The 18469-nt window shown below is 37.1% G+C and overlaps 4 protein-coding genes across 5 annotated transcripts; 3 read left to right on the forward strand and 1 right to left on the reverse strand.

Moving 5' to 3' along the window:
- Positions 1-104: 104 nt before the first annotated feature.
- LOC135585457 (ribose-phosphate pyrophosphokinase 4-like) lies at positions 105-6082 on the forward strand. 2 transcript variants are annotated; one of them, XM_009417160.3, is made up of 7 exons: positions 105-862; positions 2243-2558; positions 3867-3962; positions 4079-4147; positions 4233-4361; positions 5437-5536; positions 5622-6082. In XM_009417160.3, exons 1-7 carry the CDS (start codon positions 747-749, stop codon positions 5744-5746), a joined length of 951 nt encoding a protein of 316 aa, XP_009415435.2. In that variant the 5' UTR covers positions 105-746; the 3' UTR covers positions 5747-6082. The 2 variants fall into 2 exon arrangements, with proteins under 2 accessions (XP_009415435.2, XP_065017635.1); XM_065161563.1 differs by having other exon boundaries at positions 110-862; positions 5613-6082.
- Positions 6083-6676: 594 nt separating this feature from the next.
- Positions 6677-7835, reverse strand: LOC103996270 (heavy metal-associated isoprenylated plant protein 28). The gene is made up of 3 exons (XM_009417158.3): positions 7313-7835; positions 7126-7198; positions 6677-7041 (listed from the first exon to the last, which is right to left on the reverse strand). Exons 1-3 carry the CDS (start codon positions 7316-7318, stop codon positions 6854-6856), a joined length of 267 nt encoding a protein of 88 aa, XP_009415433.1. The 5' UTR covers positions 7319-7835; the 3' UTR covers positions 6677-6853.
- A 3195-nt stretch (positions 7836-11030) lies between these two features.
- LOC103996268 (plant intracellular Ras-group-related LRR protein 4) lies at positions 11031-15588 on the forward strand. Its single transcript, XM_009417155.3, has 6 exons — positions 11031-11168; positions 11268-12509; positions 12866-13779; positions 13870-14026; positions 14120-14212; positions 15548-15588. The coding sequence occupies exons 2-4, from the start codon at positions 11906-11908 to the stop codon at positions 14011-14013; spliced, it is 1662 nt and encodes a 553-aa protein (XP_009415430.1). The 5' UTR covers positions 11031-11168; positions 11268-11905; the 3' UTR covers positions 14014-14026; positions 14120-14212; positions 15548-15588.
- A 1044-nt stretch (positions 15589-16632) lies between these two features.
- Positions 16633-17285, forward strand: LOC103996514 (11 kDa late embryogenesis abundant protein-like). The gene is made up of 2 exons (XM_009417432.3): positions 16633-16791; positions 16860-17285. The coding sequence occupies exons 1-2, from the start codon at positions 16633-16635 to the stop codon at positions 17109-17111; spliced, it is 411 nt and encodes a 136-aa protein (XP_009415707.1). The 3' UTR covers positions 17112-17285.
- The last annotated feature ends 1184 nt before the right edge of the window (positions 17286-18469 follow it).

Below are 18469 nucleotides of genomic sequence, written 5' to 3' on the forward strand. Positions count from 1 at the left end.
GGGACCGGGACCACACCGTATCCTACACCTCGACCTGTCTAGTTTACTTGTCGTGGCCATTGAATCAGAATCAGACGGAAAGTAATCGCTGATGAGGCGAAGGTAACGGGAGAACACCCTGCCGTGCCTCCCAGCGATGGCGGCGGTCCTTTTCGGGCCCGGTATAGTGCTGTCAACACTAGAATCTGCTCACCAAGTATTCGATATAATGACCTGCTTGCTCTAGGCGCTAGATTTGAGACATTTCTTACCAGGTTTTGGTTTTTGGGATTAGCTCTTCTCATATTCCATCAATTGCAGCATCAATTATTTTGTATCTGTATATCTTGATCGAGGTTTATGTCTTGAACCGAGGCGATTCTTTTGTATCATCCTGCAACTTGCATCATTAGATGCCGCTGCTAAAGGGTGGCTGTGGTTGTTGGCCTGTGTTATCTCGAGCCCAGAGCCCAAAATGTGATGGAAAGACTCCTTACGACTCGCCCGTGTAGGGTTCCCCTGAGCAGGGCTTTGCGTCCGTTGGGGGGTGTCGCAAATGTCATGCTTCAACAGTCGCCACCATTGAAATAAAAAAGTAATTTTGATTACAAAAGTCATCAGAATAAAGACCTGCCAGTCTTTGGGGCATCCGCAGTGGTGCGGGGGAATTTATTCAGCCTCCTCTTTATGTTGCAACCCATTTCCTCCTAAAGAGGCACGAGAAGAGAGTAGGTTTTGGCGGCAGCGGGCAGCGGTGGTGCTGGGAGATGGCTAAAAGAGCAAAGAAGCAGATAAACCTCTTCTACTGCGCTGAGTCCGAGGAGCTCGCCAGGAAGGTGGCCGACCACTCCGACGTCATCCAGCTCCAGACCATCACTTGGAGGTAGACCATCTTTTGATTTCCTTAGTTCCTTTTTGTGGTTCCGCGAGCTTCGTGTAGGAGCCGTTATCGAGTAGATAAGATAACTGAGATGGGTTCTAAGGCTTCTGCCTTGAAGATTTGATCTTTAGTGTTCTTGTCCTGCGCGTTGAATTTTGTGTGTGCACAGCGGATGGATGATTTTTTTAAACTGAAATAGGATTTTGTTGTTCTTCATCTTTTGCCCTTTTTTTTTTCCTTCTGTACATTAAGTACCCAGATGCATTTTGCTGAACTCTCTTAGTGATGCGTTTTCCCCTAAGCTCTTGATTTTTATCTGTTCCTGCGTATTTGGAGTGTCTCGTCAAAATTAAGGCACATGTAGAGTTCTCGTTTGGTTGACTTTGTTAAAGGTAAGTTTTTTTTTACTTAATCTGTTGTGCCTTTCACTTTTTTATGTTAAGCATGTATGAATCTGTGTGGGTGGTTTATCATTCTACCGCATAAAGTTACTTCGTTTCGTCCCTTCTGTTGTTGTTATCTCTTGAACAAAGGTTGACGTTGTTGATTTGTGGAATATGGGGATCTTATTTGGGAAGTTTTCTCCAAGAGCAGTCCGATTGTTGAACAGACTGCCTGCCTATTTGCAAATCAATTATTGTCTAGAAAGTGGTGTATCTTGATTACGTCTCTAAATGCAAATGGATTAACTTGACCCTAAAATATTCCAGACTAGATTTAAGATGGGAATTCATGATTATATTATAGTAAAGCATGTACATGCTAATCTATTAGGTCTTTTCGTTCACCCCTGTAACCATATTGAAATGTCTTCTCCTCCACACTTTGTGAGAAAATTACTAATGTCAAAAGACTTAGAACATAAATTATTTGCTTGAGGATTGCACCTTAATAAAATTGATGTTTCTAGAATCCACTAAATAGATCACGTGGAATTGGTCCAAATTATGGTAAGGATTATGAAGTTACTTTGTTTTTTAGCTCAGTTGATAAACGAGGTTGCTGATTGGTCTTTTACCTTCTACAAGAGCATCAGAATTAAGTGCTTAAGGAGTATCATCTTTCTGATGGATGAAGCAGGATCACCTATCATGTATGCTTCATCAAAGTTGATTCTTTTAAATGATTTGACCATATCACTGGGAACTAGTATTTATGGTATAAAGGGGGTTTCGATCAAATCTATCCCATAGGAAGCTTGTATAGGTTGTTCATCTGTAGCTTCAGTTGAGAAAGTCTTATTTTTAACTTTAATAATTTCTCTCCTCATCTACTATGTTGGTTATGTTTCCTTTGTCTTCATGATAAATTATTGTTAGAAGTTTGTTTTGCCAAAGTGAAATGTTATGTCTTAACTGATTCATTTTTCTATTATGTTATCAGGAACTTTGATGATGGATTCCCCAACCTTTTTATTAACAACGCACATGATATTAGAGGACAGCATGTTGCCTTTCTAGCCTCATTCAGCTCACCGGGAGTCATTTTTGAGCAAATATCTGCAATTTTTGCCTTGCCAAAACTATTTATTTCTTCTTTCACCTTGGTGTTGCCATTCTTCCCAACTGGTTCTTTTGAACGGATGGAAGAAGAAGGAGATGTGGCTACTGCATTTACAATGGCACGGATATTGTCAATGATTCCTAAGTCTCGGGGTGGTCCGACTAGTATTGTCATCTATGACATACATGCATTGCAGGTTTCTAGAAATTATTTTCAAGTTTTAATTTTTTGTTGAATATTCTGTATCTTAATTAGCAGCTTTCTGTACTTGTGATCTTGTTAACAGCCTTTTCTTCATAAATAGCATTAATCAATATTTGTCCTGTGAATTGGCACATCATGTATTCTTTCATTAGGTGCTTACTGCTTTTTCATGGGCAATAACTTTTAGCTCGTCACCTGTCCATAATTTAACTATATTTGACCTATGTTTGACAATTGATCTATGAGGAAAGCATCTTCTTATTTTATGTTAAAGTAGAATCAAGGCTTAATGGGCTGCACTAGCTTGAAGCATAACCTTAAAATGTTGAATGTTCTGTTAGTCAAAATTATGTTTTTCTTCTTGTCCTGGTATAATGATGGTGTAATGTTTCAAATTCCTGAGCATTGAAAGATATACAGAGGAGTTTTAGACCCTTTCTTTCACGCCAACTAAGTGACAAGTGGCACTTGTGATCCAATTTTTTAATGTTTAAGGACTATAAGTGCATGGGTATATTCTTTATACATACAATAAATATACTTCTTATGTTGTTAGAATAAATCATCGATCAAGTCCTTTAACAGACTTGCTTTATTTCTTTCTACTTAGTCTTTATTCTTTCACTCTTGTTTTGTTCGACCTTCACATCATGTTTTTGTGGGCAATTATTAATACAGTGGTGAAGTTGCTCCTTTGCAACCTGGGTACTAGAACTTGAGTTATGGAAATAATCTCTCCATTGGCTCTATATTGATGGGTGCTTTTTATTTGGCTTTATGTTTAAAAAAAAAAAATCATATTTTGCATCATAAAGTTGTTTTTGTAATATTGTTTTAATAATATCTTTCCTGGCCTTAATTTCTCTTGTTGGGATATGTGCACAATCTTGTTGGCAACAACTTTCAGTTATATCAACAACTTTCAAATATATCTTTTACTGATTTTACAACCAAATCTGTAATTCCAGCTTTTAACAAGTTGGTTCTGAATTTGGCTTTGACACAATGTTTTAGTGCTCAAAATTGTTGAGAAAGTGCATTTAAATATCAACAACTGGTCTCGATATGAAAATATGTTAAAAGCACATTTATTCGGTGCCTAATTTTTTTTTTGTGATGACTTCTTTGCTTCGGATTATTCTTGTATATGCTGATCTCGATATAGTTTGATCCTTAGATGAACCATTGTCTAAACAATTGTTCAAGTCTCAAGATGATTTCATATGCCTATTTTTCATATGTCAACCTTGTTTCATATGTCCAAGCATTATGTGTCATATCTTCTTATTGATTTTCTCAGGAAAGATTTTACTTTGGGGATGATGTCTTGCCTTGCTTTGAAACTGGTATTCCACTATTGTTGCAGCGTCTTCATGAACTAACCGATGCAGATAATGTATCCATTTAATTATCCACACAGTTATTTTAGATCTAAAAATTATATCGTATCGCAGTTTTGCTGTTATGTATCTTGACTCGGTCCACTGACCCATGTGATTGTCACCCACATAGATAACTATAGCTTTCCCAGATGATGGGGCATGGAAGCGGTTTCACAAGCTGTTGATGCACTTTCCAATGGTTAGATTGTTGGTCACGAACAGTGAATACAATAAATGTAGTTCTCAAGGAGTTTCTGACTGAAGGTTCAATTATTAAATAACAGGTTGTTTGTGCAAAGGTTCGTGAAGGTGACAAGAGAATAGTTCGAATTAAGGAAGGGAATCCTGAGGGTCGACATGTTGTTATCGTGGATGATTTGGTGCAATCTGGTGGCACTCTTATTGAATGTCAGGTATCACATTGAGATGAGTCACAGAAGTTCTGTAGAGTTTTGACTCTACTATCTTCTTGCCGGTGCATCCTGTTGATGAAAACCTTGCACCTTATTAGCAAAAGAAAATTTAACCCCTGAATTTCTGTATGATTAGCTCTTAATCTCAGGAAGTATACTGATAAGTTCATCTATGATAGTGGTGGTCTAAAATTTCTGCGTAGATTACCTCTTCGCTCTTCAATTCATATGCATCTTGCACTGTTCAATCTACCAGTTGTACTGAGTTATGTAGTTGGTACTTTTGGTTCCAATCTATAATGTAGTGATAATTAACATGCTTCTAATTACATTCTTAATTATCCTTCTATTATCTGCTTTGCTATATCTGAGAAATGCTAGTCAATTTAAAAGTGATATACTCTGACAAAAAGGTCTTGGTGTGTATAGCAGCTAGAACACCCGAAGTAATTTGAGACTAATTTGATGTTCCTAGTAGGCAAAATTCTCTAACCAGAAGGTCCTTATGATGAGAGGATCAAAGGGCACCAGACAATGAAAACCCTCCTGTAAATATTTGTCTTGTCAGGATAATTCATGTACATATTCTTACTGTTGTAGACAATGAAAACTTTTATTTTGTAAATTTAAAAACCATATGTGGTCATTTACGATATAAAGGAATATCTGATCTATACACATTCAACATAAGAATGAGCTGAACTAATTTTTTATGTACTATATTTGCATTTTAATGCATTTCTGTTAAAGAATGTTCGGATAAAGAGAATGGTGAGCATCAGGAAATCTATTAAAACTCATTTTATTGGTTCCTTAGTACTCTTTCAAAGATTTTCGTTATGTTATAGTACCTATGAAGATCAACATCAGAAATATTTGAAGCCACCAGCCTAAGCACAATCATTTTCCTGTTGTTTAAAGGATCAAATACATACATGTTTTTTTTTAGGTAAATGTTGATTTAGCTTCCATCTGAATCACCAATCGCTGAGCTTTTTTACTGTCAAATATTGCTGGCAGTCTCCATAAGACTTGGTCACACGACACAATAGTTCCATTTGCTTTTGATGTGCAGAAAGTTTTAGCTGCTCATGGTGCTGGAAAAGTAAGTGCTTATGTCACCCATGGTGTGTTCCCCAAGAGATCGTGGGAGCGATTTCTACACAATAATGCTGGTACAAACTCATTTTAGATATTGGGCAAGTTCTTCAATGGCATTTTCATGTTCTAATAATGTTCTGTGTTCCTTAGAGGGTTCAGATCATCAATTTGCATACTTTTGGATAACCGACTCATGCCCACTTACGGTGAAGGCCATAGCTAACAAGGCTCCATTTGAGGTGCTCAGTCTTGCTGGCTCTATTGCGAATGCCCTTCAGATCTAGATTTTCTATGGCAGCTATGTTATGTCGAGGACATTGCTTGAACCATCCTGACTCTTTAAACAAACTCATGCCTGCCTTGATCCTCTTAAAAATTCTCTCATCTTTCTCATTTGTGCTGTTCAGTGAGAACATACATATCAACTTCCCAGCCGCATTTTTAGCAGTCTGTTCTTCCAAACTACTCTGGAATTTGTCCCTTGCTATGTACTGACGAACCTACGCAAACAAATTGCTGGGAAAACATGTTTCTGGTCCTTTGCACCAAATCTGGTTGATCATATGCTGAAGGTTCTTTGCTGAAACAAGATTATCATGTATCTGAGTACTCTTTGTGGACTTGCATGTGTCTGACATTTTTTGAACCTTCAACACTTATTAGCGTGTTCATGATTTATATGTGGAGATTATGATTACATAAAATCGAAAGGTGAATGGATCGAGTCTACGATCGGCAATATTTCAGTTTTTCAGCCAATGGTATCCATCCTATTGCTTTGAGTTGCTATAATACTTCAGTTTACTCCACATCAGATATGAGTTTATAAGGTCTAGATGGGTCTATTACTATTAATTTGAACCTAAATATGTTGAATCACTTATTCAGTTACTGTTTTGGATCAAATTAGAACTATAAGTTTAATATTTGAATTATGTTTGAATTGAACCTTGATGTAGCACTCCAGTTTAACATTTAATGTCGCCATTAACACCTTTATGCAGGTTCGTCTTCCTTGTGCACTAAACCACCAGCTCATTGACATAAAACGTTGGGTGTGCAGCCTATTGTTTCTCGAAGAAGACGACTTGTGTAACCTAGAAAACCTTGCGTGTGCATTCCGAACCTCACCACACATCATCTATGGCTATACCCTCCTCATCCTGTGATCATTCCATGAGCAGAGATCCCTACTGAATTCAACCATCTGGTTTACCACCTCTTAGTTACAGAAAACACGGGGATTATTAGGATGAACACAGATAACTCTTCTCAGAGCTTGTGGCAGTGAAACATGGCCACCGGTCCCCTCTCAAACAAAGGAAAAGGCAGAAGAAACAAATGAACAAAGATATGATAGTGTTGTTAGGATGTGTATGCATTGCGGCTCCCTAAAAGAAACTGTAGGTGTTGAACATGACGCTTCCAGTGGCATAGGTGCTGAGTATCTCATTATGCGCAGACCAGAACTCCGCTCGCAGCCCCACTCTCCTGAGGGCCTTCACGACCTTATTCCTGTTTGCATACCCGGTGATCACCACCTTCTCGATGCTGGCCTCCACCTCAACCCTCTCTATCCCTGCCAAACATTAACAATGAGCACAGGGACCGTCACGATGTATTACCATCACCGGGTGAACATTTGCAGAGTTTTGGATCACACCTTTGACTTTGGATAGGCATTTCCTCAATCTCTTCTCATGCAATGCCACCATGTCCACCTTCAGCTCAATAGTCTGTGGCACCAAAAGTGATACTAGCATGAGCTTGTTCTCATCGAACTCGAGAAGCCATTTGCATGGTTCGTATTGCTGTAATGCAGAGAAACGAAATGGTAGCTAGATTATTACCTCCATGAAGAAGAAGAAGACTCCAGGGTTGCACTGTGATTCTGGGAGAGTGTGGGAGAAGGAAGCAGGCACATGAAAGCAGAGGGAATCGATAAGTCTGGAAGGAGAATGCCGGGTGGGTTATATAGTGAAGGCAGCAAAAGATGCCAAAGGGGGCTGAAGTGATTCCGAGAGTTCAATTAAGGAATAATATTCTTCCTTTGGCTGCTTTTGTAAAGGAAAGCGTGGTAGCTAGAAACAAGGCAGCGAGTGGACCGAGGTGGATGGGGTTGCGGGGAGCTCAAGAATCTAGGCTTGCCCTGAGGAAAAGAGAGAGGAGCTGCGAGCAATGGGTGATGATGATGAGGGTGGTGGTGGTGGTGGTGGCGGTGGCCATTGACGAGTCCAAGCTGGCTTTTATGGGATGTATGAGAAGGGAGAGGACAGACAACAACACAGTTAAGAATGTCTGGAGATTGCAGGCAAGGATACTAAAAAAGAAAGGGAAAGAGAAAGGGAGAGTGGCTAAAGAAAAAGAAGAGAGAGCGAGAGAGAGAGAGAGAGAGAGAGAGAGAGAGAGACCATGATGCAAGTTTGGTATTCCTTTGTCTGGAGATTGCTTGCGATGGGGCAGGAGGATGACTCTCTGCAGGCATTTGGAGACATCATCGCTGTGGCAGAAAACATCACCGAATGTCTTTTTAAGGTTACATGCAACGAGAGATTGATGAACGTCATTTGGATGTGTGTGTTGGTTTCTTAGATTCGTCAAAGTTAATGGAGCATTACCAAATTTCATTGCGTTAAAATAGTTTTCTTTTCTGATGTTTATAATACTGCCCAGCATTATACATATTCGAATCAACATAAACTAAAAATATTTTTTTTATTTTTTAGAACTCGATATATGTCAATATTTCGACACTCGATATAAGAATAAAGGTGATATCGATACATAGATATCATAAAACTTTGAATGTATTCAAACTTCTAAGAATAAAATTTTTTTATTAAAATTTTACATTTTAATACAACTTGATGGACACAATCAAATTACAAACGATAAATTTGATATTAATTTTCAGATTTATAAATTAAATTTTATATATTTATCATCGATAAATTTTATATACGATAAATTTTATATATTATATTTATAAATTAAATTAATTTTCAGATTAACATACTAAGTAATAAGGAATTGCTTTCAATTTCTTTCTCTCTTGTAAATCAATCATGACTATTTACTTAAAGAACTATCTATCTCATTGAGGTGAGTGTGGGATTCTCCATCAGGGGGAAACTGGTGCCATGGAAAAAGATATTGTGGGAGATGGGGGCATCTGTGAGAAAGTAAGAAATTGTAAGATATAGAAAGATGGAATTGTGTAGTATATGAGCTTCAAGGAGTGGGGGCCATTGTCCCTCAACTTGCTGAATAAAGCCATGAGCCATGTTGCCCAGCTTGCATTGGGAGGTGCTTCTCACATCCACTTTGTCAAAACTCACAAACTTATCATTCATTTCCAGGATAAAAAAGGAGTGGAATGGTACTATGAGCAAGGAAATTTGACCATATCAAAAAGATGAGTGTGGTGAAAAAAAAGAGGATATAATTTCAATTTGAATGGTTATGTGGAAACAATACATTGGATTTTATAAGAAAAACACTTAATACTCAAGTAATTATGGTTACTAAGCAAAACAAAGTCTACAGAATAGAATATTTGGGTTATCATCATTTTCTAATAAACTATTGCTAGTCCACACTACTTGTTGGGTAGAACTGACAAGTGGTGATACAGATGAAATCCTAATACTGACATGTTGAAGAAAGCCAAGGAAAAAAATAAAGGATGCCATCAGAACAGAAAAAAAATCTGAGGATGATTGGATGGTCCATTCAAATTTGATCTTCATGATTTTTTTTTTTTGATGTAGATTAGACTTCCCCCTGCTTAGTTTTCATCTGATTTTTCTCCTTAGGAAACTCATCTTATTGATTATTTTCCATTGATTGAGTCTTGCCTGCGGTTTTTCACATAAATGTGTTGCCATGTGGTTTATGATTTTTATCTTCTTATTTTCTTACTTGTTTTATTTGTCTAAATGGTTTTCTTATAGCCTTATTAATATATCTTTCTTACATGAAGAGAGAAAAATAAATAAATAAAATTTAATGTTTATTGGTTAAGGTTCAAGCTAACCATAGAGAAGGAGGTTGCTTAGCTGCTTATTAATATGGTTTTAGATTATATAATTCTATCTAAGTAGATAAGATATATTATAAATTTAATTAGATTTTGATTACGATTATCGATCAATAGAAAGAAAGTTAGTTTGATTATAATAGTATTTCTTAACAGATGATTGAGGAATTCTTTTAATTATCATTCTAGACCTTTTATATAATAAAACGACATGAGCTCATGAGAATTAGATATCAGTCATTAAGATTACAAATTTATTCTTGATTCTTTAATTCATCGAAAGAAAGATATATATTGTAAATTTGATTTTAATTTTTAATATTAATTTTTTTTAAATAATAAATAATATAATCATAATTTTTAATTTATTTTAATCCTCGAAATGCTCGAGTAGATTTCAATTTGTTTCGGTTTGAGGAAATATAAATGATGGAAACTTTGTCATTTTAACAATATAAAAAATGATTGTCTGATTGGTTCCACAAGCTGTTGAATCAACTTGAGAAAATATATTTAATTCAAAATCCATACATCCTGTTTGATCAAATCATTGCATTGATGATTGATGCTGAGAATAAGAACTGAATCATGTAAAATATGTGGCTGTGATGAGTAGTACTTCTGTGCCAGTTGTTCATCCTCGACAAATTTGCTCTCGAGAACGAAGCCATCTCGGTATACTTGCTCGATGCTAAAACTTTATACTGTGCTAGTTTTGCTAAGGCAGAGACGGAGAGAAGGAACACTCGATCCCAGATTTGCTCCGAAGCACTATGCTTCACCACCGGTATGACTGCTCGGTACAGTTGATCTGCTGACCAATCAAGCTTCTCCCATGGCGCATCATCTAAGGAGGGAAGGGCATTACGGCTGCTCCAGCAACCCTATATATATATATATTTGACTGCATCTCCCTATTCACATCACATTCCTGTGTATGTTTCCGAGTTGTAAGAATTCTGTTCTTGAGTATACTTCTCGAGAAATATGAGATTTGTTTCATCGTACTGAGCTCAAAATCTGGAGAGTATGCATGTTGTTGTGACTAAGAAGCAATGTTGTAGCACGTCAAAAGCTCAATGAATGAGGCTCTTCATATCAAGTTAAAAGGAAGATTAGTAATCAATCCGTTGGGGAAGAAGCCATACTCACCAGTTCATGCGACCAGAATGCAGTAAGTGTATGCATCATTAATAAACTAATAGATCTCGAGTCCAGTTCTCATGGTAAGTTTGTGATGATGAAGTGAGAGCAGTGCTCAACAAGGCAACCCAAAGTAGATTTACCTGCAAATGAGCCGTAGGTCTCGGAAATGGAGATAAGATCAAAAGAAGCATATAATAAATGATGGGCCACGAGAGCCACAAGGACGTGTTGGTGGACGCCGGCGCCGGTAGGACCATCGCCCACTGCTTGCCTTCCCGTCCCATGTTCTCCTTCGCTCTCTGTTTTTATAGTATCAGATCAGCAGAAACCCATAAATCCAGCTTACATTTGTTTTGTATTAAGACAAAGTGGCCTTCTTGAGTGGCTCTTCTTCTCTCTCTCTCTCTCTCTCTTAGGATCAAACTAACAGTAGCCCATAATTCCAGCTTACATTTATTATTACAGGACAATTTCCTAATAGCTGAGAGCAGATACAGCTGGATTTTGAGGGACACAGAGAGGTGCAGTGGCTTATTTATTGAGCTCCTTTTCCAGGTCCTATTTTTATATATTTCTGATTTATTTACACTGGTTTCTCTATTTTTTTAATGGTAGAGCAGTGCGCTGTTGTGAAGCGAAATCGAGAAGAGAGAGAGAGAGAGAGAGAGAGAGAGAGGAACGGAGGGAGAAATGTACGCGATTTGTAATAAAGATCGCTACTTTATCGTCCTTCCGGGCGTTCCGTTTCCTCATCACTGTTGCCTCGCTGTCTTCCTCAGGGATCCATGAGATAGAAGTCCTGCTCTCTCTATCTCTCTTGCTTCTTCGTTGGTGGTTCATCTGTTTCTCTCTTCTCAATTAGAGCTTGTGTTGGTGAGATCCCGTTATAATTGGGTGAGACTCTAGGGAATTGATGTAAAAGATTGGGTTTTTCTTCTTGGTTTGTGGAGAAGGATGGGTTTTTTGAGGCCGTCTTTCGAGGTTTCCTACGCGTGATTCTTCTCGTGGTTGGAGAATTTTCTGGATTTGCTCATCGCCATTGTGCTCAAAGCGGCGCCTTTCGGGTATTGCTGCGCCAGAGTTCAGATCTTTGTTGAATTTGTGTGGGGAAGATGATTTAGGTGGTCTCCTTTTTCTTGCTTGTTACCCAAAACTTGTTCTGGAAAAGCAAAAGAGCTCGTGAGGTGATATATTTTTCTCTCATCGAAGCTCCCCAAACAGTTCCTCCTGATCTGCGTGTCTGAATTTGTTGCAAGAAATGGCTTCTTCTTTACATTCCGTCGACAGTCTTGTCGAAGAGATCATGAGGCTTCATCGATCTCTGCCGCCACGACCAGGAATAGATGAGGTTGAGGCTGCGATGGCGTTAGTTCGCAACGTGGACAAGGAAGAGCAAACCCGCATCGATGCCATCCAGAATCAGAATAAGGGATTCGAGGTCCCCGAAGAGCTCTTCTTTGTGCTGCAAGAGATGCAGAAGAATGTAGTGTGCCATCAGAGCAAAGAACAGAAGCGGGAAGCTCTTAAGTTGCTTGATCTGGAAAACGTCCATATCTTGTTTGATAAATTGATCCAGAGAGCATCCAGCTGTCTTCCTTCAAGTTCAAGTGGATTGGCTCCATCAATCCCTATGAACTCTGAGAAGGTTAGCACGGCCAATTCCAAGACTCCTACTGGTTATTCAAGTAGCCCCACATCGGTCTTCCATTCAGAGAAAGAGGCTGGAAGGAGCAGTGATCGTGTTACTAGAGATGACAGTTTCCTGAAAATGCCAAAGTCCCATATAGATGGGATTGGTACTAAGTCCCACCTGTCCGGAGGAATGATCCCAAACCAGACAACTAGGAAAGAAGTTATTTCTGGTAAGTGATTATAGTTTAATTAGGCAACAAGTTACCTGTGATAAGTGATTATAGTTTGTGTATTCTTCTGCTCCTGCTAGAATTTGTGCAATATTTGAAATGCTTGATAATTTTCTTTACAAAAAATTTTGGACCAATGAAGCATTGATTTAGGTTTTATATATGCAATGGTGCTCAGAGTATTATACAGATATCTACTGTTTAGAAGAGAGAAACATGACTGTAGGAAAGTTCATTGAGTCAGTTCTAACAGAAGCTTAGGATTGGAATGTCAGCAGTAGGCATGTACATCGTTATGGAAGCTCTTGAAATATATATGGTTATCTGTGTTTGCTTATTCTTGATGTATCGTGCAGGAGAAGAAGGTGGGAAGCTGAGCCTTATTAAACTAGCTAGCTTGATTGAAGTCTCTGCAAAGAAAGGCACTCGTGAACTCAATCTTCAGAATAAGCTGATGGATCAAATAGATTGGTTACCTGATTCGATTGGGAAGCTCTCTGGCCTGGTTACTCTTGACCTCTCAGAAAATCGAATTGTAGCCTTGCCTGCCACGATCGGCTCTCTTTTTTCTTTAACAAGATTGGACCTCCACTCGAATAGAATTTCTCAAGTTCCTGATTCTATTGGGGATCTTTGTAGCCTGCTGTTTCTAGATCTGAGAGGGAATAATTTAACATCGTTGCCATCTATATTTGGTAAATTAGTGCATCTTGAGGAACTTGACTTGAGCTCAAACCAGCTTTCCTCACTGCCAGACGCAATTGGGAATCTTATACGGTTGAAGAAATTAAATGCAGAAACAAATGACATTGAGGAGCTCCCACACACTATTGGGCATTGTGTCGCTCTTGCTGAGCTTCGGGCAGATTATAATCGTCTGAAGGGCCTTCCAGAAGCTGTTGGGAGGTTAGAATCTTTGGAGATTCTCTCTGTTCGCTACAATAATATCAAAGGACTTCCAACAACAATGGCATCATTATCAAAGTTGAAGGAGCTTGATGTTAGCTTTAATGAGCTTGAATCAATTCCTGAGAGCTTATGCCTTGCAACTACACTTATCAAGCTAAACGTAGGGAATAACTTTGCCGATTTACAATCTCTTCCACGTTCCATTGGCAATCTTGAGTTGCTTGAGGAGCTAGATATCAGCAACAACCAGATTAGAGTTCTTCCTGATTCTTTTGGGATGTTGTCACAGCTTCGTGTGCTTCATGCAGAAGAGAACCCCTTGGAGGTTCCACCAAGGCATATAGCTGAGATGGGTGCACAAGTAAATATTTTCTGCATAATTTTGATTGCATTCACACATTTCATTTTACGTTGGAGGATGATCTAATTATTTATTTTCATATTTCTGAAGGCTGTTGTGCAGTACGTGGCTGAATATGTCACTAAAAAGGATGTTAAGGTGCAACCTGAAAAGTCCAAGCCATGTTGGGTTCAGTATTGCTTTTTCTGTAGACCTAACAAAAGGAAGCATGACGGCTTCAGCTATGTAAACTAATTATTGATTTCAGGTAACATGATGAATCTTTGATCATTAATGTTTTGTTCTCGGTCATCTCAACTTTCATTCCAGTATCCAAATTCCACATGCAATTAATTTGCAGGGGATCATCTTTCCTGATGTGGATGCGTGATCTTGATGCACACTTGCAAACAGTTTTTTCCGGATTCATGTAACAAATGTCTCTACTATCTAGGTCCGTTGTTTTACTTGTATTTCTTCTTTGAATTTGTAAGAGGTGTGCTTATTACTTGCTGCAAATAGAAAAGAAAAAGCACTCAACAATTTAATTCTTTACATATTTGTTGTAGTTATCTGTCTTTAGATTGTAGTGACAGATTTATTTTTTGGAGAACTCAAGTAACTAATTCGTTCTTTCACTGTCAATAAATTGTTTACTTTTAGAGTACCAGTGTTGTCTGGATCTGTGCATCAACCATTTTGGAATTAAGAAAGTTGATTGATGACTAGGAGTTTGTTGCTTATCGTATTTAGTTTGCATGTATTCTTAGAATAACTTAATCCTATTCCACGGTGGACGATGTATACATGAGCTGGTCAACCAATCAGAAGGTATATTATCCATTTTAATCATGCTCTTCCTAGCTAACTATTGTTTACTTGTATCAGTTTAGTTTGGGTGTCAGCAGGATGTTCTTCTTACATAACCAACTTTTCAATCAATTCATCAGTTCTCTAAGCTGCTAAAATGTTAATTGTACATGGTTGGGATGAGAGAAGCAGACTTGGATTCATATTCTATCATGTGCTGTACATGATGCAAAATAAATGAAGATGGGTTTAACCCAATCTGCATGAGAGGTGTTAATATCCAAGTTTTTTTATGTTAAAAGCTATGATGATTGCAGGAAAACAAAATAGAGTGATTAACTGGTTAGTCAATTTTGCTAGAATTGTTAAGTTAATTTTTTTTAAGGATAATTGATATTATCTGATGCGAAGGATCTTACCTACTGCTAGAATGAATGGCTAGGATAGCGATATCATGATCAGCAGTAAACTACAAGAAAAACTAGTTTCTTTATTATTATTATTTTTTTATTTGTGGAGTGGATAAGGCGATGAAAATGAAAGTTGGATCTAAAACCTCGAAGGTTAAAAGTTTTTGCCAGCTAAGAAAGATGGCGTCTGACTTTGAATTCCTGATCTAAAGTAACAAGTCAAAGATTTTGTCACATGATAATTAATTATGTAAACTTAAAATGTTGATTGGTGATATATTAAATCAATTTATAAAAGATCAAAAATTTATAATATTATTAATAATTTTTAAATTTGATAAATTGATAAATTGGACACTTAAAATAAGCATCGAGTTCATGCGATAAATTTGTACCCCTAAAAGACTGATATGACATGGAGTTAGTACAGCCCATATAAACATCTGTGGTAGTATATTTGGCCCAGTAGCTGTAATCGGAAGGCCATTAGTTGAGACCATCGCGACATAACCTTTCACCAAAGCGTCAGACTCTTACCCTGTCTTTCTGTTGCACATTTCATCATACAGAAGAGAGGATCGAGCGATGGCACGGCGAGGCGCCGGAGGAGGAGACGGGAGCGCGCTAAAGAGGGCTCTGTTGGTGTCAGGAGGCCTGGCGCTGGCGTGGCTTGCGGTGGAAACCGCCTTCAAGCCCCTCCTCGACCGCCTCCGTGGCGCCATCTCCCGCTCAGACCCCGCCCACGACCCTGATGACGACGACGACTTGCGGGGGGATGAGAAGGGCGATACTCGTGGCAGGAACAAAGCCCTAAACGAGGAGCAGCAGGACGGCGGAGCTCCCCCCTCCAATTAGATCCTTGCCCGTGACTCGTGTTGGTTGAGAGGTCTCAACCCAACCTCCGTACATCGCTCCGTTCACCTAAAGACTGACTGGTCTTGTTATCGTCGGATTGCTTGTTTTCATCGACACCATGTGCTCGCATATATTCCTTCCTTCCATTCTTGCCCGCAATGTGCTTGTGATATTGCGTTAATACGGATCATACTGCCTTCCGTGTTATCACATACTCAAAATGATATTAAAACAGGATTTAAAAGATAATTTTATAATATTATTTTTATTATTTAAAAAAAATAAAAAAAAGTCTTATTAGAAAATAAAATAAAATAGTGTTACTCAATTATTGGAAAGTGAAACACTAGATGGAAAGGAGATCTTTTTAGTGATCCTATCTCTTCCTCTTCATCCGTTCTTGTAGATTATTAATTTTTCGACTATTGAAGTTAGTTTCTTGACTATGGCTTCCAGAAATTAATATCAATAAAAATAATATTTTAAAATTGTTTTTTTAATTTTTATTTTAGTATTTTTTTATTTGACAGCACTTGTAGTGTTTATATTAGAGGAGTTGTTGGTGTGAGAAAAAAAAATAAAATATTTTTATTTTTTTAAGTATAAAGGACTTAATTTTTTAAAATAGAAAGATTAAAATATTAAAGATAATTAATAATAAAAACAATATATAATTAGTCTGTTTTACAAGCCCTAATCTGATATAGCTAATAAGCACCGCTTCAACACGCTGTGGACGTGGCAAACTTATCACGTCGCGCTGCGTCCTCCCCAAGCCTACATAAAGCTTCGCCGTTTCATGGTGTCCGTCCGTCGCAAGCACAAGTTGCACGCTGAACACTGTAGCAGGGTGCAAAGCGGGAAGAGAGTGGTGGAGTCTGCTAAAGACACGGCGGGGAACATCACCGCCTCCACCAAGGCCGGCATGGAGAAGACCAAAGCCTCCGTCGAGGAAAAGGTTGTGGATATTATTTCGATGAATGCTATGGACGAATGACTTGAGGTGTTGTATCTGTCGTCTTGCAGGTGGAGAAGATGAGGGCCAGGGACTCGGAAGAGAAGGCGGAGGCGGGGCGGCGGAAGGAGGAGAGGAAGTACGAGGCGGAGGCTGAGAAGGAGGCAGCGAAAGAGCGGCACGCGGCAGAAAGGGAGGATGTGAGGGCTGGTGGAGCTGCAGGCGGCGTTGTGGCTGGCTACCCGGCTGGCCAAACTCCGGTGGCATCCGGCGGCCACGCCCATGCTGGTGGTCGTGGCTCCACCACGGGCCCCGTATTCTGACCGATTTAAACATGTAGATATATCGCATAAAGCCAAATAGATGATGCCTTTGTATACCGGCATCGTTACGTGCTTGTCAGTCGTAGTTTGTCGTCCGTAAGATCGTGTGGTCTGATTCCCGGCAGGATTGCATCAAATGAAACGAATACGGGAGACTGGGAAAAAAGAACGAGGTGTCGACATCATTCTCGTAAAGACATCGTTTATATTAAATAGTAATTTATTTTATTAGAAAGAATAGAAGATAAGAAGAATTATTAAAAAAAATTATTGAAGAAATTTTATTAAAGAAATTTAAATATATTAATATATATATTTTTTTTTTATAAGGGAAGATTTTTTTAACAGAATAAAAGATTTTTTTTAATAGAGTAGAGAGTTTTTTTCATATAGTTGGAAAATGCGATGGGTTATAGTAGAGGAGGACGGTGATAATATATTCTCAAAATATCGATGAGATTATGATAATTTTATCTTAATGATATTTATATTATTTTATAATTTAAAAAAAATATATTTTTTATTACTGATAGAATCTGGAGAAGAAAGTTATACGGATGCTATATTAGAGAAAAAGGTGTAGTAGAAGAGGACGATAATAATATATTCTTAAAATATCGAGATCATGGTAATCTTATCTCAATGATATTTATATTTTTTATAATTTAAAAAATATATTTTTATTATTGATAAAATTATGATAATATAATATTATAATTTTTATAATTTAAGATTATAATAATATAATATTAAAAATATTAAGAAGATTATGATAAATTATATCATGATTTATAATCTTTTGATCATGATCATAATTTTTTATTATACTAACTCATTCTAAAGAGATTTTTGGTATCCTAAGACGTTATAAATTAACGGTATCGATAAATATGGCTCACTAAATTTTTATTAATAATAATTATAATTATATATATATATATATATATATATAAACTATAAAAATATAATAATTAGATATTTTATTTCAAAAAAATTATAAAAAATATTTATTAAATTATTTTACAATTTAGAATTATTTTGAGATTTAATTTTTATCATTGATATAATTAAAATAATATTTTATAATTTAAATTATAATAATATATTCTGAGATTGTGATAATCTTATCTCAATTATAACTATATTATTTCATAATTTAAAAAATATATTTTTTATTATTGATAGAATCATGATAATATATTATTATAAATTTTATAATTTAAGATTATGATAATATAATAATAATATATTAAAGCGATCGTGATAAATCATGATATAATTTATCATAATCATAAACTTAATATTATATTCATATTATATTATCATAATCTTAAATTATAAAATTTATAATAATATAT

This window comes from Musa acuminata, chromosome BXJ3-8 (genome assembly GCF_036884655.1).
Source record: "Musa acuminata AAA Group cultivar baxijiao chromosome BXJ3-8, Cavendish_Baxijiao_AAA, whole genome shotgun sequence".
NCBI lineage: Eukaryota > Viridiplantae > Streptophyta > Magnoliopsida > Zingiberales > Musaceae > Musa > Musa acuminata.

What these genes read in the sequence shown, in the direction of transcription:
- LOC135585457 (XM_065161563.1), top strand. Translation starts at nt 747, where the DNA reads ATGGCTAAAAGAGCAAAGAAGCAGATAAACCTCTTCTACTGCGCTGAG. An exon ending in CTCCAGACCATCACTTGGAG is followed by an intron (nt 863 to 2,242) that starts GTAGACCATCTT and finishes TTATGTTATCAG; the next exon opens with GAACTTTGATGATGGATTCC. An exon ending in GCACTCTTATTGAATGTCAG is followed by an intron (nt 4,362 to 5,436) that starts GTATCACATTGA and finishes TTTGATGTGCAG; the next exon opens with AAAGTTTTAGCTGCTCATGG.
- LOC103996270 (XM_009417158.3), bottom strand. An exon ending in ATGCCTATCCAAAGTCAAAG is followed by an intron (nt 7,042 to 7,125) that starts GTGTGATCCAAA and finishes AATGTTTGGCAG; the next exon opens with GGATAGAGAGGGTTGAGGTG.
- LOC103996268 (XM_009417155.3), top strand. Translation starts at nt 11,906, where the DNA reads ATGGCTTCTTCTTTACATTCCGTCGACAGTCTTGTCGAAGAGATCATG. An exon ending in TAGGAAAGAAGTTATTTCTG is followed by an intron (nt 12,510 to 12,865) that starts GTAAGTGATTAT and finishes TGTATCGTGCAG; the next exon opens with GAGAAGAAGGTGGGAAGCTG. An exon ending in TAGCTGAGATGGGTGCACAA is followed by an intron (nt 13,780 to 13,869) that starts GTAAATATTTTC and finishes ATATTTCTGAAG; the next exon opens with GCTGTTGTGCAGTACGTGGC.
- LOC103996514 (XM_009417432.3), top strand. Translation starts at nt 16,633, where the DNA reads ATGGTGTCCGTCCGTCGCAAGCACAAGTTGCACGCTGAACACTGTAGC. An exon ending in AAGCCTCCGTCGAGGAAAAG is followed by an intron (nt 16,792 to 16,859) that starts GTTGTGGATATT and finishes GTCGTCTTGCAG; the next exon opens with GTGGAGAAGATGAGGGCCAG.